Raw genomic sequence first — 27443 nt, 5'->3', positions numbered from 1 at the left:
TTCTCCTCCAGAGCTGCTCCCTGTTTGAGTGAGGGGCTTGGATGCAGCAGCTGCGCTTAGCTGAAGAAAATGAAGGAAGGGCAAATACAAGCATGCACCAAACACCTGGCAGGACTGAATGTATTGGGTGAAAACCGTACCGATTCCTCTGTCTCTCTTGCTGTCACCCAGTGCAGCGGTGTAGTTAGGCTCCGGTGCAGCCCGCCCAGTCCGAGCAGCGTGCTGAAATGCCATGCGTCCGGCTAGGTGGTAAAATGACGGTGCCAGCACTCTCAGGCTCATGCTCGGGGTCACTCACGCCTCTGCTCCTCTTAACACCATAACGGAGAGAAAAAGCCCTTACCATGGTTTGCCTCTTTCAGGACTGCTTGGGGAAAAAGAGTATAAGCCTTTCTTTTCTTCTGCTGCAGTTTGTGTGCTTTCTTTGTCTTGCATGTCTTCCTGTGGACAGCTGCTCTAGTCTGGCTTCTGCTGCTTTTCTGAAAGTCCGTCGTGTCTGTTTTGTGTCTCAGCTGCATGAAGATGTATTTTCTCTCTAGCTGCTTTGTGCCTCCAATGCGCCGGGCCCTCTCCGCTGGCCCGCTGAGCAGGGTGGCGCATCCGAAGTTGCATGGACGAGAGGACCTGCACAGCTCTGTGCGTTCCTGAGCGGCTCCACTCCATTCCCTCGCACCTACGACTGGCTGGGAATGCCTTGGGTGAAAGTTTCCTGCCCTCCTCCCGCCCCCTTCAGACGAGCCGAGGAGTGGATCCGCATCCCCGTGGGGTTGGGCTTCATATGTTTGCCTGGCAAGAAACTCGCCTGAGCCCTGCAAGCAGTGCATGTGATGGCATGGTCCCAGGAGTGCTTCTAAACAGTTTGCCCGGGCAAGGTGTTTCTTTTTCTGAGTGTTAACTGAGATACAAATTAAAGCCGGAGCTCGCGGCGGCACTGGAAGCTTGTTGTCCATGGTCTGTGCACACAAGAGGAATTGTCTGCCAGCCGATTTGTTGTACTCTGAGCATAATTTTTTGAGTTTCTTTATGGTAATGACTATGATGTGGCAATGCCATCTGTCTTCCTCAGAGTGCCGCTGCTACCGCCTTAACGGTTTTTCCCTTTTCAAGCGTCTGCCGATTCCTCTCTCGTCAGGTTCGCGGATGCTGGAGCAGAGTGTCGGGGAGTGGCTGGAGTCCATTGGCCTGCAGCAATATGAGAGTAAGCTGCTTTTGAACGGCTTTGATGATGTCCGCTTTCTGGTAAGTTGCTGGGTGGGACCCGTGGGCTCTAACAAATGCGTTGGCCAAACCTTTACTTGTTACCGATACCCCGGGGAGCTGCGGAGCAGACCTGGCTTCTGCAGCCCAGCAGAACAGTCTTGGGGGTGCATGGAAGGTTAGACGAAAGGAAGAAATGAGGGTTGTGTTGGGTCAGGGTCATTCATCTTTGCATTTAATTCTGCTGTTAGTTTTTTTGCTATAATTTTGATTTAAAAAATGTTATTTACTCTGCCCCCTAAATCTTTACTCTCCGATTTACTCCAGAAATGGGAACTGAAATGCACTAGTGTTCTTAAGAAATCACTGAGCAGTCTTTCTGGACTATGAAGGAGGTGGTAGACCTCTCCTTGGAAGTATACTGACTCTAAGCATGCAGGCAGGATGCTAATGAGCTGTTCTTAATTGCATTGACACTGTTGGCTCTGAAACCTAATGATGGCAAGATGGTAATGCTTAATGTTGAGGGGTTTTTTTTTTAATAACCAGTGTCTAGAAACTTAAAGCTGCATGGTGTAAAAATCTGAGAATTCGTATGGAATGATAAACTGCAAAGACAGAAAATCTTGGGGCTCTGGGAGGGTTCTTCCTGCATGGCTTAAAAGAAATGCTTTTTGAGCGTGGACTCTGAGTTTTGCAAATCAAGAATTTCTAAAAATGGATGTAAACCTTTGGAGAAGCCATTTGGGCTCATGTAATATCCTGCCTTGCAAAGGGAGTGGGAACATCTCTTGGCACTGTGGATGGTGCGGAGAGGTGATACCCAGGAGGGTGTGTGCTCGTGAGCTGGGTGAAGGGGGTTCGGAAAACACCGCGGCCATCCGAGAGCGGTGAGGGTGCGTGGGGGGCAGCTGGAGAAAGAAGGGAAGACTGCATAGGGCATGGATGGAGGGGCAAGGAAGTGCACATCGGAGCAGTGTCAGTAGGGTGCTTAAAGGCAGGATGTAATTATGCCTTTAAAAACCGACCTGACCAACAGGATAAATGTCCCTGTGAATGTCGTGGCATCTCCAAACACCCCTAAAAGTTGAATACTGAGGCAGTATCCAGCCATCCCTCCCGGCCTCCATGGCAAAGCTTATCCCTTTGTCTGCCCTTAGCCTGGCAGGGCCAACGCTCCCCTAGAGAGCTGGATTTTCCTGTGGTTTATGCACCTTCAGTAGAGGAACGGCCAGCGACAGGCGGTGGTCTCGCCACGCACCCTTCTGCCTCTGCCGTATCCTGGTCCTCCAGCTCTGTGTGGCACCTTCCCTCTTCCCTGGGGAGGATTTGGGGCGAGCTGCCCTCGCCGGGCTCCGGCAATGCCCACAGCCGTGGCGGACCAGGGACAGATCCCGCTGCCGCTCCCCGGCCCTTCCCGGGGGCTCCGGCGCCGCAGTGTCCCAGCCCCTCGGTGGACCCTCGGCCACCGGGACCGCTGTGCTTCAGGCAGGTGCATTCAGCTCCCTGCAAGGTTTCAGCATCCCCTGCACGCTGGGGCGCTCTGATTCAACTTCTGGGATGCTCTGGAGATGGTACAATGAATTTAAATGAAATAATGCCCTGTAGATCCCTGCTTGGGATCCTCTGCTGATGGATCTTTGACCTTTGTGGTATCGGTGGGCTGCTCTCACTCCAGCAGTTAGCAGATAAAAATGCCTTTTCTTTGACTGGCCCTGCCTGACAAGTGTGGTGATAGACCTCTCTCAGCACAGAAGTTTAATAACAAAGGAAATTAACTTTCCACTTGTCCCCAGAGAGGTAGGAGCTGGAGGCTCGGAAGCAGGAATTTTTATTGACTGTGCTTATTTGCAGTAAATAGCAACACTTAGTTGCGAACTGTCTGATGCAGAATTTTGTCATTTATAAAATGAAAGCAAAGGCTCCTTGTACATGTCTCGTGATGTGATTTTGTGGTGTATGCGGTAGGAGTTTCCGGATCACGGCTGGATGGTTTTCTTCCCCGTCCAGTGCTGGGTAACTGCTCCCAGCATAGGAAATCGGCTTCTGCTTGGTTTCAGGAGGTGGGACACTCGCCTCACCCGCTTCCTCTCAATATTAAAAGGTAAAATTAAGAAAGATTTCCTGCATACCCTGGCTGATTTCCATGTTGTTGCTATCGCTTTTTCCAGGAAGTTGACCCTGGCACCCATGCCAAGACTGGCTTTAAGGTCCTTTCATCCAAGCCCTGGGAACTTCAAGCTAATAGTCAGCCCAGTATGAAAGTGTAATTATTAAGAATGTTTTCCTCTGTGATGTTACTTGCCTTCAGCTTCTGATGTGGGAGTAAAACCTTCAGATACAGTGCAAATGAGGAACAAGTAGTTAATTTGTTTTTAGTAGTGATTTTGATGTTCTCAGATGAATTATTAAAGTTGTTGTAAACACTGAAGCTCGCTAGTGCAGCGAGTACCGAAAGGACCTGGATGCTTGGCTCCTGGCATGGCAGGCTGTCCATTCCTTTTCTTTTTTACGCAACAATTTCTTTATTAACTGTCACTTTCAATCGCTAACAAAGAATATTTCAAACTAAGTGGCATTATTTTCCTGGAGTTCAATGGTTTCTGTGAAAGGATTAGTCCCTATTAGGGCCTCATTCCGTTAAATATTTCAAGGTCCAAAGAATGCAGGGTAATGGTTTGCAAATTGCCAGATGGGCTATGAGGCCAATTAAGTTTTAGTAGCAAAAATTAAGAAGTTGCAGTCTTTTGATATGGAAACACTCTTGTTTGCTGTGTAAGGTTTGGCATTGCATTACTCCCTGCATACAGAGCCGCGGGGTTTTTGCAGTGTGCCGAGGATGCTCCCTTGGCTGCTCGAGTCCCCGGGTGCCCGCTTGCGAGCAAACAACTTCTGCGTTGGGTAGACAAGAAAAGCATCGCAAGAGCAAAGTGTTAGATGTGTGGTGATCGTACAGCTGTAAAGAAGGCAGCGGCCTAGAAGAAGAGCTCTTAATATACTTACAAAGAAAGCTCAGCCTGCAGTAGAGAGTAACTTAAAGTAGGATTAAGAAAACAGTCTAACAAAGAGTGTACCCTGTAACTGTGGCGGGGAGCGGGTGGAATCCGGTGTGTGCTGGCACAGTGGCATTTGGTGCTGTTCTTCACTTAAGAAAAATAGATGTTTGACGTGTAGTATCTACCCAGTAGGTAGTACCACAGAATCATAGACTCATAGAATCGTTCAGGTTGGAAAAGCCCTTTAAGATCACCCAGTCCAACCAGTAACCTACATTACCAAGCCCACACTAAACCAACCAAGGGTAGGCTGGACTGAACCGTGTCCCCAAGTGCCACCTCTGCCCGCTTTTGAACGCTTCCAGGGATGGGGACTCCCCCACCTCTCTGGGCAGCCTGTTCTTACCAAATTGGTAAGAGACAAAAAGCGGAGGGTGCAGAAGCCTGTCTGGTGCTTTTTAGTGCTCTCGTAGTCCTTAGTTTAGCCAGTTCTGGTTTCAGGAATCCCTAATTTCCTGTGCATTTTCAGTTGGTTCTTGTGTTTATTTGCACCCTGTGTTACAAAAGCCCTTACAAGGGAAATGATTCATGAATGCACGGTATGGTAAAGTGATGTTGAAAAATGCTCTGTAAAGGTAGAGGGCTTCTTAATTAGATGTTAATCTAGGAAGGCAGAAACATGCATTGTTTCCAAGAATAATATTTCCGTTCTTTTCAGAAATCCAGAGATTGGTTATTAGGTGATGAGCTGTGCTCTCTGGACACACGACCGGCCATCTCGCTGGTGATGGCTCTCTGTGAGCTGCATGTCCAGCAGCACCGAGGAGACCCGGGGAGGGGGCAGTGATGCTGCTCCCTCGCTCGGGGGCTGCTCGTACGCACTGGCAGCCGAAGGAGACTTGGGAGACCTGCAGTGTTCACAAGAGGCAAGGTTGGAGATGTAAACCGTAATGTGAGCTGTGAACGTTTTACGGTTTTCCTATAAAAAGGGAAGGCAGAAGTGCATTTTAGCAGATAGCTGGGGTGGGCTGTGGATGTCAAGCTGAGGCTTCTCTGCTCTTGGGAATTCCAGCCCTGCGTCTGGGACAAAGTTGTGGTAACTTACAGCTGGAGGCCTGGTGCTCCAGGAGGATGCCTTGCCCGCAAGCTTGCGAGATCGGCACTTCAGTTGTCAGCACACTAAAAATTTCTGCTGCAGTTCAGGTCTGCTTTGGTAAGAGAGCGATGGCTGCAGTCGGGACTGACCCTCCTCGCGTCTGCGTGTCTCTGCCTGTGCTGGTTCTCTTTTGGGGGAATTCAGGACAAATAATAGAGTGTTGCTTGCAGTACCACTTGGTTCTGAGTGGTGTCAGACAGGGCTTGTTGGGAATATTCTCGCTTTTGGAGCTTGCAGAGATTTTTTGAAGGCTTGTGAATTGGTTATCGGGGAAGAACAAGTCGACACAACCATGGCGAGGAGAAGGGAATCACAGGTGTTAATGCATGAAGGCAATGCCTGCCATCCTGCCTGGACACGGCAGTAGGTGTTTTAGGAACTGGAGCCGGGACGGGACGCTGCAGACGGGCCGAGTTTGCAGCGCTGGCCTCACTGATGTGTTGCTTTGTTCCAGCGCTGAAAGCAGTTTCTTGATCAGTGTTTCCATGATGTAAAATTCTTGTTAAATCTGCAGAAGAAACCAAAATGCTGCAGCGTTTGCTATGGCACACGAGGGCATCTCGGCGACGCTGCCCGGTTTCACAGTCAAATACAGAAACAAGAATGTTTATGACTGGTTCAGAATAAGGGATCTTGATCACGTATTGACTTCAGTCAAGGGTGGGTATTGCTAACACAAGTCAGCAGGATTATTTAAACATCAATTTGACGTGACGTTAAAGCTTGCTGGGCAGTGTACATGTTTCCGGGAAGGGACTGAAGTCTCTGTTTATGTCAGATTGCGTGTAATCCTGTGCTTTGGTTGAGGGAAGAAAGGGGCTAGAAAAGATGGATTTAGGTAGCTTAGTTTTCTAAAAGACTGAGTTCTCCTTCCAAATACTAACATCTGCATATTGGGCCACATTTCCTTGCCTGGAGAAATTCTTATATTCCCTTTTAAGTTGCCTACAATAGCTTTGTTGTGGTGTTTATGTGCAATGCTAGGAAAGAGGCTTTCCCTGATTTTTCTTGCTGTAACTCCAGCACGAACCCCGGGGTCCAAGGGAGCAGCTTCTTTTGCTCATCCTCTCCATTGCCACTGAGTGACCTTCGCTGCTGGCATTGCTGGCTCGGGGCAATCGGACTGTGACACTCAACTTCTGCTTTTAATGTGGGGCTTTAATTCGAAGAGCAGCCTGTTCAGCCAGCCGAGGATTGAAAAAAGAGCTAAAACGGAGATGGCGCTTCAAATTCTCTTTCTCTGCTTCGCGGCCTACTGGAATCCTTTCGTTAGAGGGGAAAGGTTTATTTGTGCGATGGATAAACATACTGAATTGAAGCTGCTAGCTGAGTATCACTGGCGTGGGCTGTGCTGTCCTTGACTTAGCAAAAATACAGCTTTGCAAGTAGAATAAAATCCTCAGCAGAATTGCATGCCAAATGTTAACGGTACTAATGAACCAAGAATCCCCCACCACCTAAAGGAAGCCAGCCCTGCTACCTCCCACGTGGAGGAATGCAGCACTTGTGCGTGCGCAGGGTTTCAGGAGACCCATTGCCTCATCCTTCACCGGGGGAGGAAAATAAAAGGTCAGATCACAGAACCGTAGCGGTGAGCGAGCAGTGTCATTCAGAAAAATGCGCCATAAATTGACTTAATTGTCCTTGAGTGGCAATGAGCTGGGGGAGCTGTAAGAGTAGGAAAAATGTCACGAGAATATGGACCGAGAGGGGTTCTGCTGCTCCTAGAGCTTGGTCCCGTCGTGTCTCCAGTGCACCTGCAGCAAATCCTCCCTTCGGGAGGCCCACAGGAAACTGGTTTTGCACTGGGAGATGCGCAGTGCGTCCCAGTGCCCTGCGGCAAACACCGGAATGACCTAGAGGGAAGGGCCGGGCTGGTTTTGGGAAAGAAAGGACGTTGCCAGCGTAATAAAAAGGAATTGCAGTAATTCATGGTGGAATTCCCCCACAGAAGTGGGGAAGGAAATGCCATTACCTGCACCCTCACTAGAGTATTTTGTGATCCCACAGATCCCATAAATGTGTCTGAGATGCTGGCAAAAGCTTTTCCCTTCCCTTGGAGGGCTGAATGTTTGCTGCTACCCCAGACAACTTTTCAGGCTGACATCTGAGAAGGGCAAACCTCATATGCTCTGGCAATTGTACCATTATTCTGTAGTTGAACTTTTTATTCAGTCCAAAGATATTTTGATTCACAAATGAGCAGGTAAAACAGAACATAAACCATTTTTTATGGTTTTTTTTTATTGTTCAAGCCTGGATTCCTGTGGAGCGTGTGGAAAGCAGCTAATGCTGATTCAATGAGACAGCGTCAGAAACGGAACTCTGTTCTCCTTGTGTAGTGCCGTGGGCTCCTCTGGGTTTTTTTTTTTTTTAATTTTTTTTATAATTGGGGCAAAGTGGTAGAAACATGATGGCATTGGAAGAACAGGGTGTCTGCAAATAATTTAGAGTACTGACATTAATTTGTTTAAATGTAATTCAGTGGCATGTTAGATTAGCCTGCAGTGGTCTTTGTTACGAAAGAGACTTCCTCTTCTCTCCTCTGCGTGTGCGTGCAAGAAAATCGTTGATAAAAACGTGAAGCTGAGGCATTGGCTTGGTGTGCGAGCAGAGCTGAAGTGCTCCTCGGTGAGCGTCTGCCGGGCCGGCTGCGAGGACAGCCCTCCCAGCACGGAGCTGGGTCTCCTCCGCCCTGCAAAGCCCCATGTGTTGGGTGCTGGCTGACACCTGCACGATCTTCATTGCCACCCGGTACCCGTCCTGCCGGAGCACCAGGCATCTCCCGGCGTCCTCAGTGAATTGTAGCTCTGCTTTGCACGATCCACTTCATAACTACCCAGCTTGGCTCACAGATGCCGGTCCCCTGGGCAGCAGCCAGGCTTTTAGCATGCTCTCAGAATGTGCGTGCCCCAGAGCTTGCTTTTTTTTTCCCCCCTCCCTATTTTCATATAAAACTTGTGATTTTATAGTAGTCATCTGGGGGAAACTTAACTGACGTATTCCAGTAGTGTTTTGCACCCAGTAATGACCTGTGAAGAATAGTGACCTATCAGAGATCCCACAAAGAAGGTTTTACTGCTTCTACACTTGGTGAAGCGAAGAGAAAACTTGGCGTGATTGCGGCTGTTGGAGAATATTTTAGTATAGACCCAGGTAAGCCCCCGGGTCTGGGCTGTGCCTGGGCGGGCAGCCTTGGTTTCAAGCTGAAGCGAGCTCTGTTCATCCAGGCAGAAGCTCTGGAGTGGTTGCTTCTGGACTTGGTCTTCCCAAAGCCGGTGCTGCAAAACTCTGCTCTGCAGAGGCGTTCAGTGACTGAGCTTGTAAACTGGTGTGGTGGAGGTGAATACTGCTGATACCTGGAGGTGCTGGCAACCTACCCTTTAACGATTGCTGATGGGATTTGGGGATCTCTCTGGCCTGGTTCGCGCCGGCTGGCAGATTTATTACTGAAATGGCTTTCATTTATGTTTATGGCTTTGGCAGGGAGTACATCAGCCGCATGACGTGGTATTGTCTGCTGTTCATCATTGCTGCCAACCTACTGGAAGTGCATTTCTTCCGTGGTCCCCAGACTGATTTTGATGCCCTGGATGAACGCTCCGTAAGACTGGAATTGGACCCTTGCGTAAGGGTTTCTGCCAAGCGTCTGAGTGGGAATCGATTCATACAATGAAACGAATTTTTTCTGACAGCTCTCCAGTGGGTTTCAGATGCTACTTGGGTGGTTCACAAGGCCTGTGCTTTGTCCCCGATGGTACGGTTTTTGGGGGTTTCTCTGGAAGGGAATGGTGAGAGCAGAGACATGCAATGATCCAGGGTTTGAGAGCGCATTTTGGCCGCTCAGCCGCAGCTCTGGCCGGGGAAGTGCGGCGGAGCTGCACTGAAGCTCCCCAGATGATGGAAATGGACTTCACAGAGAGCAGCAAGTTCAGAGTGGATTTTGAGGAGCAAAGTGGGTGGACCAGAACTGGCAATTTAGAGGATACTTACATTTGATTCATTAGTAGCTCCAGGCCCAATAAACATTTAAAAAGCCATTAAAGTAGCAGTTAATTTTTTTTTCTCTCAATAAAATTGCCTGAACTTGACAACCATGACCGATCCCCTCCGTTGCCATTGTCACGCTGCCAGTCTGCATGGGGAAGAAAATTAAACAAAAATGAAGTGGCTGTGTGCTAATCTAGGATTTATTGTAGGTTTCTGTATATGAGCCCTTTCCACAATCAGTGCTCTGTGAAGACCTAGGCCTTCGTTGTCGGGCCCTTAGCTAAACAAATACTACTTTTCCCCTAGTTTCCACTGAACTGCCTCAAACTGCAGATACCGTTAAGGGAGGGCACGAAGCCCCGTGGATCACGAGGCCAGCTACAAATGCATATTTGTGTGACCAAGCGCTGGTCCCCTGGCTCTGAAATTGGGGGGTGCAGGTCCCGGCTTTGGGCTCGTCAGCCTGCTCCGAGATAAATAAGCCGCTGGCGCAGGTTTGGTGGAGGGGCTGAGCAGCCACAGATGCCTGTCGGAGCTGTAGGTATCCGGCATCGCCTGTAATCAAGGCTCTGTTTTGGGAGTTTTGGGCTTTTTTTTTTTTGTCTGTAAAAGGGGGCGATGCTCTGTGCTATCACCAGGGGTCTCGGGTGAAAAGCCCCCAAGTGCAAATCACGCAGATATACAGGCGGAACGCAAGCTTGTTTCTAGGACAAGCTTATAGATTAGTCCATTAACGAGGCATTAGCTGCTCTTGTCCTGTTGAACAAGATATATTAGCGGGGCTTTTTACTCCAAGCGCGGATCCGTACAGCCCCTTGTGCAGTAAGGGGGTCGAGGCTGCGGCGGGAGCAGGGCTCGGCTGGCGGCTGCCTGCACCCTGCTCAGATGGGTTCGAACGCGCAGCTCGGAGCGGCTGGATGAGGCCAAATATGCAGCCTCCAAATGCCACGGGGAAAAGAAAGCGCTTCGTCATTAACTACTGATAGGTTTGGGGATGGGGAGCTCGTTGCCGGCTGCGGTGGTTCTGCCAGCTCCCGGCAATACCTTCGCTATAGCTCATCTTTCTGAATTTCGCTGCCTTGCCTTATCCTTGGGCCGCTGCCCAAGGCTGCGGGGCCGTGAAACTCAGCGGCTTTTTTACAAGTCCGGCTGTGGGAGTAACCAGGGGCTCAGGCAGAGCCCCACAAGGCTTGCAAATCCCCTTGCTGCGTATGTAATTGAGCCGCTGTATTCCGGACTGCAAACCCTGTACGGCCTGCTTGCGTTACGTTCCTGAAAGCTGCAGCTAGTTGGTACCAAGGTGACCAAAGTGAAGGTTCCGCATCCTTTTTTCATCTGAAAAGGAGAAATCTAAGCGGTGTTGAGGCTAAGGAAGGCGCAACCTCTGTTTTTGGGACTTGCCGCGTATTATCCCTGTTTAGGCTGGGTCTGCGGTGAGCTGGATGCGTCTCCATCTGCCACATCCAGGCTTTTGGTTGCCAAAAGGAAAGCAATAGCAGTGGCAGCAAAATCCTTGACAAGATGCAAATTGTCATGAAAGTACTGAGGGGAAAAAGAAAAAGAGCTTTGTATGCATTAATCTAAGAAAAAATGGATGCTTTGGCTTATCCAGCTGAAGGCACTCTGCTGTAGATGTTTGCAGAAGCCTTTGTAGTCTGGAAAAGCTGTGTTTGGGTTTTGCATCTGTTGCTTTTAATAGCAAACACATTCCGGTCCCCGTCTTCCCTGCAGTCCGTCGCCTGTCTTTAATACAGGCTTTAGTAAGAGAGGCAGCACTTGTGTTAGCGTGAGCTTAGTGAGGCAGTCGGGATTCATTAAACTGCATTGCTGGCTGGATAAGACTACGCGTCCTATACGAAACTTTCTTTGCCTCGGGCCCTTCCTTAGCTGGAAAGAGAGGATGGACTGAAGCCAGGCTCTGTGCAAGAAGCGGCATCTGAAAATTGGGTAGTTAAGTGCCTGCAGAGTGCCCTGCTGGAGGAGGATTGCTGGCGGATTTCAGCAGCTCTGATTTTGGCATGCTTGCCTTCGGGGTCACCTAACTAGCAGGAGGGGACGCTACCTTCCTACAATGTAACCTCTGACTGTGCTTTTTTTTTTTTTTTTTTTTTCTTCCCCCCTTTAATGAGAAACCTGGAGCCTTGCAGGCTGTTTAATTACAGTGCAAGATGTGAAGCGTGACTAAAGCAGACCCTTTCTCTAAAAGCTTGTGTTTCTGCAGGCGCGTCGGCTGCACCAGCATCCTTTGGGGCTCCCCGGGGCAGCCCAGACGAGGACGCGGGTCGCTGGCAGATCTCTGCCCTCCTTTGGGGCAACGCGGAGGGCAGAGGCGGGCTTCAGAGGTGCCCCTCATGGTCGTGTGTGTTTGTGCCTTTCCACGGAGGGAGCTCCGTTCGGGTCTGAGGAAGCTGAAGGCCAGGTTAGGGGATGGAAGCCCCTCCGGACTGTCTGGCAGCCAGTCTCTGCCAGTTTGGATTCACCTTGCCCAATTTCAGATGTCTGTGGCTGGGCTCATCGTTGGATCTTTTTGGATTGGCAATGGATCTTTTTGGATTTTGGCAATCTCTGTGGATTGCCAGTGGGAGCAGAGGAGGACTCATCCAGGTGATGCAATTCACCCCACTGCAGATGCACTTGCGCTGGAGAAGCACTCCCTTCCTTGGCCCAACGCACGTGTGTGCAGCTGAAGCTTAGGGAGGAAATTGTGCTCTGCTGTCCATTGCAAAAAAAAGTTCAGTCTCTGCTTCCTGGTGAATTTTTTTTTTAGGGATCATCCCAGCTCTTCTGGGAATAAAATGTTGCCAAAGATTTTTCTACTAAGGCTGTTAACGTGTGTGCGTGGTGCTGTACTGAAATCTGGATTCATGCAAGGATGCGTGTTCTAGGAACAAACCCTGAACAAGCCACCTGCAGTGCAGGAACTGCTGAGAGCGAGTTCCTCATGGAAGCCAGGAGAAAATGGTGAGGTGTTGGGATGAGCGGGGCTTTTGGATGAGCCCCGCTCCCCCAGCATGGATGCAAGCATGGATGCAAGCGAGAGCTTTAGCCCGGGTGCAGCCGAGCCGCGCTCGCCCCGCTCAGCCCCGCAGCCGGGAGAAACGCGTGAGGTAAAAAGCACTTGTCACAACAAATAAAGTCTGAAATGCGTCTTTGGAAGGTCTTTTTGATTCTAATTGGCATTTCTGAGGCTGCTGCTGGAGGATTGTAGAGGACCGGGCTCACAGCAGAGCGAGTCCCTGGGAGGTTTCCTCTCCCCTGCCTCGGGCGTTTGCTGAACCCGTCCTCAGAGGACCCGGAGAGGGGCTGAGCGCGAGCCTGGGTCCGGCTGCCCGGACAGCTCCGCAGCCTTCAGCGGGGCACCTGGGAGATGGCATCTTCTGACCTTTGTTTAAAAAAACCAACCAAACAAACAAACAAACAAAAAAACCAACAACAAAAAAAAACCGCCAAAAAATCCCCCAAGGAAAAAAAATTAAAAAGAGCAAACAAAAACCTGTATTGGGATATTGTTTAAAAATCAAAAGCAAACTCCCCCAAAAAACCCTCACAGCAGTTTTTCTGAAATTTTGCAGCCCTACGTCAAGGCAACCTCCCTTTGAGCAGTCCTTTGTAACCAAGAGGCTTTGTTTCATCTCGGTGATGAATGCCTTGTTCCCTTTTCCTCCGCGAGCTGCTGGGTGTGGACGTGTCTGCGGTCATCCCCTCCTCGGTGCGGCAAAGAAACGGCTCTTGCCTGGTTCAGGGACAGACCTGGGACCCTTCAGCAGCCCAGTGCCCCGCGTGCGCCGGCGGTGCGGGGCTCGGGAAGGATGGGGCCGGCGGTGGGAAGCGAGCGAGACGTTGCTGGGAGAGGCAGGGAAGCACGAAAGCCACGCAGGCGGTCTCCGTGGCTGGGAAGCCTCCTTGCTTAGGGGGCTTTTTGTGCGAAGGCGTTCGTTGCTGGTTGAGCAGAGAGGTGGTTTTGCAGGTGCAGAGAGCAGGGCGCTAGCCAAACCTGCGGCCACGGCTGCGCCGGCGGAGCGTGGCTCGGAGGCAGGTGGCAGCGGTGGCCCGGGCGGAGCGTCTCTGCCCCTTGGCTTTTGTCTGAACAGCGTGTTAAATGCAAACAGGTTTAAAGTCTGGTTTAAATAGCTCATCTGTTCGGTTGGCAAAGGTTAAAAGATCTTCAGTGTGTTCGCATTTAATTATCTATTTTAGTGGCAGATTTTTTTTTTTTTTATAGGAAATGAAATCTGGATGGGTTTAAAGGACACTTCTCTAAGCGGAGGCTCACGTACAATAGACTGTAATGATTTTTTCGGAGCTGCTATGCTTTGTCTATCCTTGTTAAGTACCCTGAGAATACAGACTGGCACTGAGGGAATTTAATGTGACACATAAAAATAAGGAGTGTTGGAGAAAGCTGTAGGCTTTACAATATTTAACTAGCTTGTATCCTTGCTACATAGCAAGCAGTTTTCCTTGGATTTGAGATGCCAAAAGTGGGAGAACACCTACTGCCTTGCCTTGGGCCTGGCGCTGGCCGTGTCAGCGTAAAACGCATCCTGGGAGAGCGTGAGCTGCCGGCCCCGTGCTGCTGGTTTGGGAGTGTGGCTGTGCTAGCCAGGCGTTGCTGTGCTGAAGTGGATTAGCACCCGGAAGGCTCAACATTGGAAAATAAGCATGAGTAAAAATGTAAATAGGATCAGCAAGGTGGTTTAATTTTTTTATACGTGAAAGTTGCACATCGCCGTTGTCACAGCTCATTTGGCTGCGAACCGTTCTTGCTCTCCTGGTTGGTGCGTGAAGGGTTTGCTGTGAGCCGTGCCCTCGAGCCCCCGCGCCTGCTGCAGCTCCGGCACCCAGCTCTTCACGGAGGAGTTAAGCAGCAGAGCACCAAGATGGGCGGCCTGGGGGAGCAGAGCGGGCTGAGCTGTCGGGAGCCGCAGGTTTCGGGTACCGAGGTGTGACCTTAACCTGCTGCAGGGGCTTGGGCGAGTCAGGCCCTTCCTGTGCTTCCCTTTGCCTCCCCAGACAGGGCAGTAATGCTGTGCTCTCCAGGCTTACAGGAGAAATCCCATCGCTTGCTCTAGCCCTTTTCTGTCCACTTCAAAAAGCCCTTTAAAAGCCATCTCCCTCTAGGAGATGAATTCCTCGCACATATGCTGCCTCCCAAGGACGTTCTGGCAACCCCCGTGGCAGAGCTGTAGCATGCAAAAACGCTTCTGCCAGGTAAGGTGCATGTCAGGGGAGTTAAGCTGCCTTTAATCCTTTCCCTCTTCCCCTGAGCTGAGCACACAATCTCCCGCTGTTACAGGAATGCACATTAAATGTGGCTCTTTGGCTTAAAATTTGTGAGCAAGAAAGGGGAGGGATGTTTCCTTTTTTTTTTTTTTTTTTTGGTGGGATGCTGCTGCTAAACAAGCCGGAGTGGTCACTGCCTCTGACAGCAGCAGCTTCTCCACTTTACTCACGCAGGGGGTTTGCTCTCGGTGCAACGGAGCCCGCTGCTGCTCTTGCACCAAATGGGCACCCTTGGAGCCTTCAACCAACAAAAAGCCTTTTTTTTTTTTTTTTTTCCAATTGTGCAATTGAGGGATGCGCAGAACAGCTTATATGGCGTAGTTACCTCCTCGCACAGAGCTTTGTGTGTAGCATCACCGCTCAGGTGAGACCCAGGGGTTTCACGTGGCCTTGCTTGCAGGATGTGGGGGGCAATCCAAGAAGGGCGAGGCAGATACCGGTGTGGCCCCGTGCCCCTGCAGAGCTGCCGCCCACCCACGGTGCCGTCTCGAGCTCTTTCCAGCTGGCAGCAGGCAGTGGCACCACAGACCAGCGCTGCAGCCTTGCTGGTATAAACTGACCTTTTGGAAAACAGGGAGTGAGCCACCCTGAGCGGCTGCAGGGTCTTTAGTCCCGGCTCTTTCTGCTGTTTAAACAACTCTTAGACAAATGCTTTTGTACTGCGGCTGGCTGCTCCAGATCTGCGGTCTCGGTCCCCCAGGGCCTGCCAGGAATGGAGGGTGTCGGGCATCCCCGCCTGCCAAGGGAGGACGGAGGCAGCGGAGCCTCCGCCTCGGTGCTGTGGGTGCTGACCGTCACCGAGAGTCTGCAGGGCCCTGCTTCCCCACCACCCGCTGCCTTAATTTGCCACTCTCATTTGCTAAATAATTGTTTCTCTGCAGTCTGGCCTCTGAGGGCAGCTCTCCCAGCGGCGTTGCTTCGGGCGTCTCTTATCTGTAGCGTTAATTCTGGGTTTCTCTGAACGCTTCTCCCTGCGGCCGAGGGGAAGAGCAGCTCTCGGGGCGGAGAGCCGCGTGGCATCCTACCCAGCAGTTACCACACCGCCATGGAGGCGGCGGGAGCGATGCTGCCCGGCCTTGGTGCTGTCGGAGACCAGGCACGAGCCAAGCAAGCCAGGAGCAAAGCGGGTGCTGGCGCTGCCGGCCGGCGTTTGGCTGCAGGGCTGGCGTCCGGCTCCGTGAAATGCGCCCGGTGCCTCCCGTAAAGCCGTCTCCAAAGGCGAGCTCTCCCCGCGGGCTGCCCTGGCTGCAGACGGGCCCGCGCGCTCGTCCGCGAGCGTCTGAGCGGGGAAGGGGCAGCGGGCAGGGGCCGTTCCTCCGCCTCGGCCCTCGCAGGAGGCCGCGTCCGTCCCCGGGGGCACGCTCAGGTGGGTCGGCTGCTCGGAGAGCCGCTCGCTGCTCTCATGTTTGGCTCTTGTATTTAAAGCAGGCAGTACCTAGCACAACATACGTGCTGAAATACTGCAGGAAGCGCGGGCTGGGAAGGAATATAAAACATTTGCTGCCCTTTAAAGAGGATACTTGGCCATCTTCCCCTCGCCTGTCCCTCCTGAAGCCCTGGCCGTTCAGCCCGCTGTTCCCACAGCCTGCATGCCCCTGCAGCAGCGTATTGCCCGGCAGCCAATTTTAATTAGGTTTCTCTTATAAAAGCAAAATGTGGAACAGCGAAGCGCTGGCAGCTCAGACCTTCAGCTGTGACTCTCCTGAGAGCAGAGGGAGGCAGGTCTGGGGAGGGGGGGTCCGGGCTGGAGCCGAAGCCCTCGGTCAAACAGCAGCGTGGCTCTGCCAGCCATGGGGAGACGCGGCCGGGCTTCCCGCTGAGCTCCCCCCAGGTACGAGGGGCAGGGAAGCAGGTCATGATGGAGGCTCTTAAGAGGGGGGTAAAGTCAATGTGCTCTGCGTGCGTCCGCTCGTGCTCTGCAGCGGGAAGGGGGGCAAAAAATGGGCTTTAACAGAGAGCGGGGTGTGCGGTGACCAGAGCATCTCTGCCGGAGCGGGGCGGGCTGCCTCCCTGCCTGGGGGATGGAGGATAAATCTGACCTTCGCCAGGTTGCCTGCTCTCGCGGCAAGAAATTCAGATTCCTCTGTGGCCATGGAGGGAGGCTGAGCAGAGCCAAGTGCCCCTTCTCAGGCACCGTGCGTGGAGAGGGGCTGGGGTTTGCTTGGACGTTGTTACGCAGTGATTAAAGCATCCGTGCATCAAACGGGAAGGCTGCTGTAAGCGATGGCCTGAAATGTAATGGCTGGAGGAGGATGTTGCGAAGCAGGCTGCGGGAGGGAGGGGATGGCAGTGCTCTGCCCCGCCGACGCTGTGTGCACCGCAGCCCCTCTCCTGTCAGCCCTCTCGGTGCCTGAGGTCGGTACGTGGGGCAGAGCTGCCGTCCTTGGGAGCCTTCCTCCTCCTCCTCCTCGGACGTGCTGGGAGGTGAGGTCAGGAGGGTGCTGTAGCACGCATGATCTCTGCTCCCGCACCTGATAAGGCTCCTGTTGCCCGCTGCTCCCACGTCGCTCCTTCCTGTCCCTGCAGGGCTGTAATGTCATGGAAGACCAGGACCTTCGGGACATCGGGATCGGTGACCCGCAGCACCGTCGGAAGCTTCTCCAGGCTGCTCGCTCCCTCCCGAAGGTCAGCACGGTCACCTCGGGGCATGGCCCAGCGCGGCTGTGAAAGCAGAGGAAACAAAACCCAGTCCTTGTGACTCCATCCACGTCCTGCTGACCCACAGAGGGGCTGCAGGGGCTGTGGGAAGGGTTTTAGGAATAGCAGGGAGGAGGAGGAGGAGTATATTGGTCTGCCAAGCTATGTGGATGGGATGACTCTGTGCTGGGGAGAGGGTGCTGTCCCTCCTGCCAGTCTTGATCCCAAGTGCATTCCCTGTTTATACAGTGATTTTTTTACTTTAAAGCTACTAGTGGAGATGGTGGTGGCCTTTAAACTGATTTTAATTGATGCTGTTTGCCTTGACATCCCAGCCCTCTGGGGCTTTTAACCCCTTTCTTGCACTTTTACAGTTGAAACCCCTGGGCTGCGATGGGAACAGCCAGCCTTCGGTTCCCGCATGGCTCGACTCTTTGGGGCTGCAGGATTACATTCAGTCCTTCCTCTCGAGTGGCTACAGCTCTATTGACACTGTGAAAAACCTCTGGGAGCTTGAAATAGTAAACGTGAGTATTGCCTTTCTCTTGCCGCGGCAGTGAGGTCCTGCCCACGTTCCCTCCGGGGCTGTGACTTGCAGGGAGTTGCGTTAAATGGGAAAGCGCTGCTCGAAGAGGGGAGGCTTTGCTTTGTGCCGAGGGCAGGAAAGCCCACAGTGACCGTGGTCTCTCCCTGCAGGTGTTGAAAGTGAATCTGCTCGGCCATCGGAAGAGGATCATCGCCTCCCTGGCAGACAGACCGTACGAGGAGCCACCGGCAAAGCCGCCACGGTTCTCGCAGCTGAGAGTGAGTCACTGTTTGTGTTCCCTGCCTGGCTGGTGTGTCTGCGCGGACCACGCTCGGCCGTGGCCGGGGTGCTGCTTCTGCCCTGGCTCTCCTGCGTGTTCCTCCTTTCTTTCAAAGAACTAAACCCGGGTCTGTCAGGAATGATTATCCCCTTTCTGAGTGGCAGCTCTCACCTCTGGGGGACTCAGATCTGTCAAGGACATTTACTGAGAGCTCAGGTCCTGGATGGGTATCCAGGCTCAGAGAGGGAGGTGCATTCAGCTTTACTTGCTGCTTTCATGCACAGGAAATTCTGCCTAGCAAAATCAATAAAAAAGGGGAAAAAAAAACCCTGCAATGTCAGTATTTAAGTTAAAACCCTTTTGAAGGTAAGTATTGAGAGTAATAAGCATAGAGAGTGATCTTTGAAAATTGCATTGCTTTTTAAAAAAAGGAAAAGGTAACACCTAAACGGCTTGTTTCTTATTAAAACAAATCGATTTGACCCGGAAGCTTGGGTTGCTCCTGGTTCTCAGATACTTGGTGGTTTGGGAAGAAAGTTCTTGAAGCGTTGAGGCAACCGCACATCTAGCTGTGCGGAGGAGGGAATGTTTTGTGTTAAGCAGTTCCCATGGATGCACCTTGGCTGCTGCTGGAGATGATGCAGAGCCCAGTACTCCCACTCCGAGCGTGGTCACGTAGAACTTGGGAAGTGTAACAGCCAGGCTGGCTCTGACTTGGCTGGAGCACCTGGAGCATTTGGGCACAGTAAAAACAAATTACGAATTTAACGTTGTGCGGTACAAATTCTGCTATGGCTGGGCCCCACAACAGCGAACGTCACCGTTTGTTTGGACAGATGCGCTCTAGCTGAAGTGGTGGATGAGTTTACCAACTCTTAGCTTTCTTCTTTGCGGGTCAAACTCTATCTTCCCTGTGCAAAACAAAGCTGAAGCGTGTGAACACATCACTGCTGGGAGAAATCTTAACGTGGCCAGTTAACTCCAGCGGCCCAAGCAGCAAATAGTCGCACAGGCACGACGCTGCTATTGAGATGAGTAGGGGAAGATAATATTCAGCCCTTGCAGGTCAAATTCTGGATGCCTGCCCCATGGGAGATGTCGGGCAGCTCCTTCGGATCAGGTGCCTCCGTGCAAGGTGGGTGCCTGCGCTGAACAGGTAGCAGGGTGCTACTCCCACCTCTGCCTGCGCCGAAGGGGAATACTGAGCTGCCTTTCTTCCCCTTGTTTCCTGGCCAGGCGTACGGCAGGATTCCCGCAGGCAGGAGTGTGACATGGCTCAGCTGGTGAGACGGGGTGCAGCTGGGACCTGGTGTTTTGATTGCGCCGGTTGGGAGTCTGAGCTCTGTCTCCCTGGGCCGGCTGGGCTTCTCTAGAGCTCTTGCTCTCGCTGCCAAATAGCACTCGACATGATTTGTGGATGTTGATTTTTTTTTTTTTTTTTTTTCCTGCGGGAGTGGCAGCCTTTGGATGTCAGGCCCTTCGTTATCAGGGTTGGCTGGGAGAGGAGCCGTCGCGTTCGCCGTTCTTCCTGAAAATTGACATTTGAGAGCTGAGTTTGGCAAAACCCGTTGAGCTGGCAGCTAACCTGTGAGGTCCGGAGCAGGGCAGCGTGCCACGGAGGGCGAGCGTGCCGTGCTGCTTCCTCCCAGTGTTTGCAAATCAGCTTCCTGGAGCAGGAATTGGGAGTGATTAGAGTTTCCCCATCCCAAACATCTGGTCCTTGCCCTGCTGCAGAGCTCTTCCCTCTTGCCTTGGATTCCCAAGGCTTTTCAACCAAAACAGTCTTAGCTGAAGCGAGTTGGGCTGCTGTGCCCTGTTTGCTCACATGGATTTTTTTAGGAACTGGGGTTCAGGTGTAAAAAAAAAAGAGAGAGTTCACGCTGGTACTGCACTGGCAGCGTGTGCCTGGGAGCCGTGAGGGTGCCACATGCAAACCCCACACCTTCACCCCACTGTTCAGCCGCCCTCTTTGCAGCCAACAAAAGCCCAGACGGGCAGCCGTCAGCTGAGGATCCGCACTTCTCTGAAATGTGCTCTTGAGACCGATGAGACTGAAGGCGGCAGGGTCTTGTGGCGGGGGGAGAGGAGTCCTTTGGTGCAGCGTCAACTGATTGATATGCTGGACGGGGAGGCTGTGGAAGAGAATGGGCCGTTCGCAGCATTTCCTGGTGCTACAGCTGGTGCGATCCAGCGCTTGGCTCCGGCGTGGGGAGCGGAAGGACGTCAATGGCAAATTAAGCAAGGCCGTTGAATAGGACTAATGCGTGTTGCAGCTGTGAGCTTCCCGCATTGTCTGCCGGGCCGGTTGGCACGTAGAGGCAGCGAATCTTGCCTGCAGTAAGAGCCAGGCTGTCAGGCATCTGGGCTGATCTCTCGCTGGGCTCCCAGGGCCTCTCTCCTGGGGTGGCTGATCAGCAGCAGCTTTGAGTGCTTTGCTTAGGGCTTTAGCGGAGCCTGCTCCGCCATAAACACCCTGCCCGCAGCTCAGCGTGTCTCCTGCCCTCCTGGGATGAGCTCACGGGAGGCGGAGGCACGCTCGGCAGAAACGGCTGCAGACCGTCCTCAAAAAAATCAGGGGTGTGCTGTAGAAAATAAACCGTGCGTTTGATGAGACTGAGGCGGGAGCCTGCAGAGCAGGAGCTGACCCCGTTAACTCTGTTCTTTGCGCCCTTTGTGTCAGGCACTGTAAAGGGGAGCGAGGGGCGGGCACGGCTGTGGCACAGGCTGACCGGGATGGTTTTTGGTGTCTGCCTCTTTCAGTGCCAGGACTTGATGTCCCAGACGTCGTCGCCTCTGAGCCAGAACGACTCCTGCACGGGCAGATCTGCCGATCTCCTGCTGCCCTCCGGGGACACCGGGAAGAGGCAGCACGACCGTGGCACTGAGGTTGCTCCCTACTCCAGAGCTGAGCGCTACAAAGCACAGGTCAGTGGGTGCTTTTGTGTGTCCTGGGAGCCCCTCTGCTCAGTTCGGTGCAGACTCCCCCTTCTCTGGAGCCAGCTAGGAGTTAGGGTGATGCATGGAGAGCCAGAGCCGGTCAGGCACGGCTTCCCTCAAGCATTAGAGCCAGTAGCTCGTTCATGCCTCAGTCTTACCTTGAAAATGGTGACTTCCATCAGCACTGGCACCTTCACCCGCAGCGTGCTGCCTCCTCCCAGCCCTTGTGGGATTTGGCCATTGCCAACCTCAGCTGCATCAACCCAAAGAGTCCTCCTGGGATCTGTGTTTCAACCTGTTTGTGGCTTCACATCCATGTTTCTTCCCTTCCAGGAGGATCGTCGGGAGTCAAAGCTGACCCTGCGCCCCCCAAGTCTGGCTGCCCCGTACGCCCCAGTCCAAAACTGGCAGCACCAACCGGAGAAGCTCATCTTCGAGTCCTGCGGGTACGAGGCCAACGTAAGTGGCTTTTGGTTTGTGGGGGTGGTGAGGATGAGGAGGCTCTTTGGTCAGGTGGTTGTGCGTGGAGTTGTCACGCTTCCTCCCCCTCCCTGGGTGACCTGTCCCTCCCCAGCCACGGCTGCTGGCCGCTCACGGGGCCGCGGCACTGTCTCGGGGTTGGCAGGGGCTCCTGCCTGAAGCCTTTAGGATGCCTGGGAGCACGTTAACATCTCCCCCTCTTCCAAACAGTACTTGGGCTCCATGTTGATCAAAGACCTCCGAGGGACAGAGTCTACGCAGGACGCCTGTGCCAAGATGAGGGTACGGAGGCCGCGGGGACGGGGGGGACCTGCCTCACACGCAGTGGTGGGTGGTGTGGAGAGGGGAATGGGGGGATCGCAGCGGCTGCCCAAACCCTGGAGGCTGTGCCGCTGTCGCTGGTGAACTGCCCCTCCCCAGCACTTTTCCCCAGAGCTGGAAGGTCTGTGCAGTGGCAGAATGGGTGTTTTCACTGCAGAAAGGGGTGCTGGGTTCGCTTAGGTCCCCGTCCCTTCCCCTCTGCTTCCGCCAGCAGCAGGCTTTCCTCCTCCTGGTCCAAGACCCCCAAAGCCTGCCTTCATGGGGTCTCTGGGGTGGGCTGGGGCGGTGGTGAAGAAGGGACCATTTATTCACAGCGGGTCACTTGAATGTTCTTGTTTCTGAAGAAATCCACAGAGCATATGAAGAAGATCCCGACCATAATACTATCCATCACGTACAAAGGGGTGAAGTTCATCGATGCCTCTAACAAGGTGAGCTTCAGATGCCTCGAAGTTGGTGTCTGGAGGGACAAGACCTGCAGTCCCACCTGCCTGGGGGGCTTCAGGTCATATCTAGTGGCTCCAGAAGCCACGGCTGGTTCTGAGGAGCTGCTGGGGCTATGGGAGAGCACCAAGGTGACGATGGTTGCCTAAATACTGAAGGCTTGGCAGACTGGCTGCTTGTGAATCATGTTGCCGTTTATTCCTACCGTGGGAGGGAGCTAGGACTGGTCTGGCTGGGAGACCGCCCCCCTCCCTGCCAGTGCCTCTTTTGCTCCCTGCCCCTAGTCCAAGCTTGCCATGGCCACCGTTTGCTGGGTGTATTTGCCATCCCCAGAAGGGTGACGGGTGCTTGTGGTTGACCCCAACAGAATGTCATTGCTGAGCACGAGATCCGGAACATCTCCTGCGCCGCTCAGGATCCCGAGGATCTCTGCACGTTCGCCTACATCACCAAGGACCTGCAGACCAGCCACCACTACTGCCATGTCTTCAGCACCGTGGATGTGGTGAGTGGGTTATCGCCTCCCATCTCCCAGCGCACTGCACTCCTTTGGAGTCTGCTTGTTTCATCGCTCGGCTTTATTGGCAAATCATAGACCAGGATCTGGGTCCGTTCTAGGGCTCTTTTACCTGTTTCTACCCTAAAATATTCCTTTCAGAGTCCTGGCTCAAAATGCTCTTACTTTGGAGCTCTGTTGACAAAGAGAATATTTGTCTGGCTTCATTATTGCAGTCTCCAGTGCTGAATAAAGGAGGGCAGGAGTTTTTCCCTCCTGGGGAACATGCTGTGAACAAAACCCTAATACACTCTCAATTACGTTGCGCGTAATAGGCTGATTTAATGCCCTTTTAATTCACCGAGACTGTGAAAGCGTAACTTGCTTTTATTCTTGGGTAGAATTGGCTGTACAAGACGTTTGGGCTTTTTCTCTTTACAATGCAAAACGCTGCTAAACTGCGATGCTTACGGGGCTCTGGCAGGCTCGCAGGTGGTCCCACCAGCCGGAGCTGTGCGAGCGCGGAGGCAGCTTGGTGCCGGCTCCCCTGCGGGGCAGGAGCTCAGTACTGCCCCAGGTGCGCAGAGCGGCTTGCCAGGGATCCGGCAGGATGCGACCTGCGAACAGAAAGGCGATGGGCTCTGCCGAGGTCTGCATCTCCAGAGCAAGCTGCTGAGCGCGGGGACTCTGCGCAGGGCGAGGTAGCTCGTTCGCACCTAATGGCTTTGTGTTTTCTGTCTTCTCTCCAAAGAACCTGACTTACGAGATCATCCTCACACTGGGGCAGGCGTTCGAGGTTGCCTACCAGCTGGCCCTCCAAGCCCAGAGAGCGAAGCCTCTGGGTGCTGCAGCAGGAGAAATGGTCGAAACAAAATCTTCCAAACCGGTGCCTAAACCACGAGCCGGCATGAGGAAATCTGCAGTACGTATGTGCGGGCCGGCAGGCTGCCGGGTGCGATTTGCATGGTCTGAGCTGGGATTTCTCTTGGGCACCACGCGCTTAAACCTCCCCCTTCGTGGTGGGGGGAGCCCAGACGCGGACACGGTGCCTGTAGCTTCGGACACCGCCGATACTGCAGCATCCGTGGCTCTGCTGGCAGTCCTGCTGCGGTGCTAGGGCTTCCCCTGGTAGGACGAGGGCAAGCAGAGGTGGAAATAGCCCGGGTGGGATGGGGGTTAAGTGCCCTGCTGGGTCCAGCACAGCTTCCGTGCGCAAACCCTGCAGAGCCGCAGTAAGATCAGTAGGCGACCTGCGGTTTGCAGCACAGGATCGCCCCTGTAGCCAAAACCAGCCAAGACTGGAGCTGCTGAGGAGCAGGGACTGCTGCTTAAGCCATTGCCTTCCTTTAATGTCTCCTTTTGTCTGTGTTCTGCTTGCTCCCCCCGCTCAGGTGCCGCTCCCTCCCGACACTCGCTGTTGTTACTGTCACACCTGTACAACTCACCGCCCCTCCTACCTGCCGCTGCAGTCTGTTAGTCCCGGAGCTAAGGTCTTTACCCTTCTTCCTGCCATCTTCCATTACGAACCGACCCGGGCTGCCCCAGCTGCCGCTGCCCACCTGCCTCCCCTCTTCATCTCCCGCTGTGGTCCTGTGTCCTGCCTCGCTGCTGTCTCCCTTCCCTGCTCGTTCCAGGGCCGTGCTGTGGGCTCAGATGAACCCCAGGGACAAACGGCTCACGTCCGTCCCTGCTGATGGAGAGTGGCAGCCCTCAACTAACTGCGTTGCTCTTTCTGGTGTTGTTAACCTTCCTGTAGGATCCTGATTTAGGAGGACAAGATGAAAGAGCCTTGCTTGGTTGGGAGAGTAAATCACGTGGGAGCTCACCTGCCAGGAGCTGTCTCCCTCTCTCTCCCTTTGCCTCTTTTTTTTTTTTTTTTTTTTTTTTAATAGTGCCATCTTTATAGGCTGAATTTTTCATGCTTGTTTGTGAGATGAAGTGGAGCTGTCACTAACGGTAATAGGGGCTTGCAGGCCTAACTCAGGAAGTCATCTCGGGGTGCTGGGTTGAGACTGACGTGGCTAGACGTGTTTTAGCTGTGAAGGACTCGAATGCCTCCCCAGCGAGAGCTGCTTCCCCGCGCACGGGCACGGTTTTGGGCTGGGCGTTAGGCAGAGCAGCAGCCTCTCCGTGCTTTGAATCCTGGCTCGTGCTGTCCCAGAAGCACGGGGGAGCTAACGCGCCCTTTCTTTCCTTATTTTCTAGCTGGAGCCCCCTGAAGTGGACCAAGACTCCCAGTCTCATGCCAGTGTCTCCTGGGTCGTGGACCCCAAACAGGACTCCAAGCGGACCCTCAGCACTAAGTATGAGACCACTATCTTCTAAAGCAAACACACCCCGTGTCCACCTAGTCTAACCGTGCCTTTGCGATCTGATCTGTCTGCTGTTCTAAACTCCCTCTTCCTCCAGCTGCTCGCACTGAGCCCTGCGTAGGCACTACGTCAAAGGCAGCAGCACTTAGGAGACTGTAGACTTAAACGGCTTTTGTACCTGATCACTACTGAACACTGTGAATTCTCCTTACTCGGAAACAAGGGTAACACGCTGTTAGATATCTGTGAGGTGGGAGGTGCAGAGGGATGCAGGCTGGGGGAATCAGAGATGTGGATCCAGGAAGCCGCCTGCCGTTTTCACGTCTTGCCCCTCGCTCTGGCACTGTGAATCCCTGGGGCAACGTGACGCTCCCCAGGCCTTTTTTTTCTATTTCACCTTCTTATCCTTGGACTGATGGAGACCTCTTGTCTCTGCGGTGCACGCACTCCCTCCTCCTAGATCCTCTTCTTCCCGACTGAGCCACGGCTGCGTACTGTTCCAGTGAACTCACCCCTCTTCTTATCTGCCATTCAAATCGACACTAACCACTGTGATGCTGTCTGCAAATAACACACGTTCGCTAGATTTCCTCACGGGGACCCTTACCCACCAGCTCTCCTCTCAAAGCCTGGAGCAGAAAACCTGCTCTGACGGGGAGCGCTGGTTTGGGCCGGGTGTGATCGTTCCTACTGTGAGCTTTGTCCCCGCTCAGAGATAGGGCTGCTTTTGGCTGCATGCATTTCAGTCCCTCCTAGGACTTTTTTTCCCCACCCCCGTAGTCCTTCTGTTTACACTCCCCAAACTTCTCGTGAGCTATGGGCATAGTTCTCACTTGGCAGATTGTAAAGAGGTTAAGCTTTTAAAGGCACATGTTGGTAGCCCCGTGTTGGGAAGGAGAGGAGTTTGAGAGGGGCTGGATACTGCTAGAGCTCTGATAAAGCAGACGGAGCTCTGCTGCGTTCGGCAGGCTTACTGCAGTTGTCCTTTTTTTGCCGAAGGGAGAAATGTGATTGAAATCAGTCTGCTGCCGATCCCAAAGCTTGTTTTCAGTCTGCAAACCATTGCACGATGAGGGCTATAGGGATCTTGAAACATCTGTCGCCTTCCGTCCTCGAGAGTGAGGATTTCACTTAGAGATGGCCCCGCGTCAGTGGGCACCTCTGCCCTTCCCGGCTGTTTCTCAAGTGCGCACGTTTTTCCTCTGGGAAAACGGCCCCATTTCTGCGTATCTCAGTAGAAGCAGCTTTTAATTCCAGAATATGACTGGGAATCGTTTGCATGAGACCGCAGGGCACCTGGCACAGGTCGGAGCAGAGCTGGGGCAGATGTGGGAACGCCACAGAGCGGTTCACGACCCCGTGAAGGCCCCAGCGAGCCGCCCGTGGTCCTGCCCCTGGTTCCTTCGCTTGCGTTTGCGAAGCTCACCGAGATGAAACTGAGGAGGAGGAGGAGGAGGAGTACGATCTGATGAATAAGAGCGCTGGGAGGCAGGGCTCCTGCCCCGGTGCTGCTTCTCCCTGACTTGCTGTGCGTCCAAGCAACTTCGCCTCTCTTTACCTCGTTTTCCCCCTGTACGGGATGGGGACTCGCTTGCCTGCCTCCCGGGGCGGGGGGGCTCGCTCCCTTTGCAGAGCAGTTTTCAGACCCTTTAGTGAAAGGCGCTGCGACTTCCACACCGTGGCAGCAAACCCCCGACGCTCTCCTGGCAGAGGAAGCGCTTCACGCGCGCGGACGGCCTCGGAGCCAAGCTGCGCCCGGGACCCCGACCAGCTCCTGGCGCCAGCGGCTGCCGCCCCTTTCCCGGGGAGCAGGAGAAGGGCTGCGGCCGCGCGGTAGTTGGGCTGCACGAAGCTCGCTGGCGCACGCCTTGATGCAAGTGTCTGAACTCACCACGGGTTTCGCATCTTGGCAAAATCCCCTGGCAGCCCAGTTTTGGGGAGCCGGTGGCGACAGCGGGCCCGTGTTAGGGAGCTGGGAAGAGAGGCGGGCGGCAGCTACCTGCTCGCCTCTGCGTGGGGCGTCTGGGCGGACATCGTAGATGTAAATGGGGAAGCGGATGCACTCGGATCTCTGGTAAAGCTCCATTTCCAAAACAGCTTTTAGAATTTACCCTGAATCTCCCTTCGTGATCACCAGTTGGCATCAGTGGGGAGTGGTCAGAACAGCGGCCCTGGGTTATTTAAACGCCTGGTATTTAGGGGCTGGAACAAGATTGTCCGAGTTTTGCCGGGGCTTTAGAGCTGTTGCCTGACAGCTTCTGTTGCTCCAGACTTGGGGTGAAATCTGATGTTTCAAAATCTTTATTTAGCTCTTTCTCAGGAGCGGGTTTGATCTCCCAAGTCCTTTGTGGCTTAATGGCACTGAGCAGCAAACTGACTTCAAGAGAA

The 27443-nt window shown here is 53.3% G+C and overlaps 1 protein-coding gene across 2 annotated transcripts in view; it reads left to right on the top strand.

Moving 5' to 3' along the window:
- ANKS1A (ankyrin repeat and sterile alpha motif domain containing 1A) overlaps window positions 1-25338 on the top strand; it is a 105480-nt gene extending 80142 nt beyond the window's left edge. Inside the window, exons 14-24 of one of the 2 annotated variants that reach the window (XM_075722408.1) lie at window positions 1133-1239; window positions 17149-17247; window positions 17634-17786; window positions 17956-18063; window positions 20826-20990; window positions 21336-21461; window positions 21693-21764; window positions 22148-22234; window positions 22615-22752; window positions 23495-23665; window positions 24949-25338. In XM_075722408.1, the coding sequence (XP_075578523.1) occupies window positions 1133-1239; window positions 17149-17247; window positions 17634-17786; window positions 17956-18063; window positions 20826-20990; window positions 21336-21461; window positions 21693-21764; window positions 22148-22234; window positions 22615-22752; window positions 23495-23665; window positions 24949-25068 (1346 nt within the window). In that variant the 3' untranslated portion in view covers window positions 25069-25338. Of the gene's footprint in view, window positions 1-1035; window positions 1240-17148; window positions 17248-17633; window positions 17787-17955; window positions 18074-20055; window positions 20070-20825; window positions 20991-21335; window positions 21462-21692; window positions 21765-22147; window positions 22235-22614; window positions 22753-23494; window positions 23670-24948 lie in introns of those variants that run through there. The other variant, XM_075722409.1, reaches the window with a different exon arrangement.
- Window positions 25339-27443: the final 2105 nt, after the last annotated feature.

This window comes from Pelecanus crispus, chromosome 17 (genome assembly GCF_030463565.1).
Source record: "Pelecanus crispus isolate bPelCri1 chromosome 17, bPelCri1.pri, whole genome shotgun sequence".
Classification (NCBI taxonomy): domain Eukaryota; kingdom Metazoa; phylum Chordata; class Aves; order Pelecaniformes; family Pelecanidae; genus Pelecanus; species Pelecanus crispus.
This window is presented reverse-complemented; position numbering and strand designations above follow the sequence as displayed.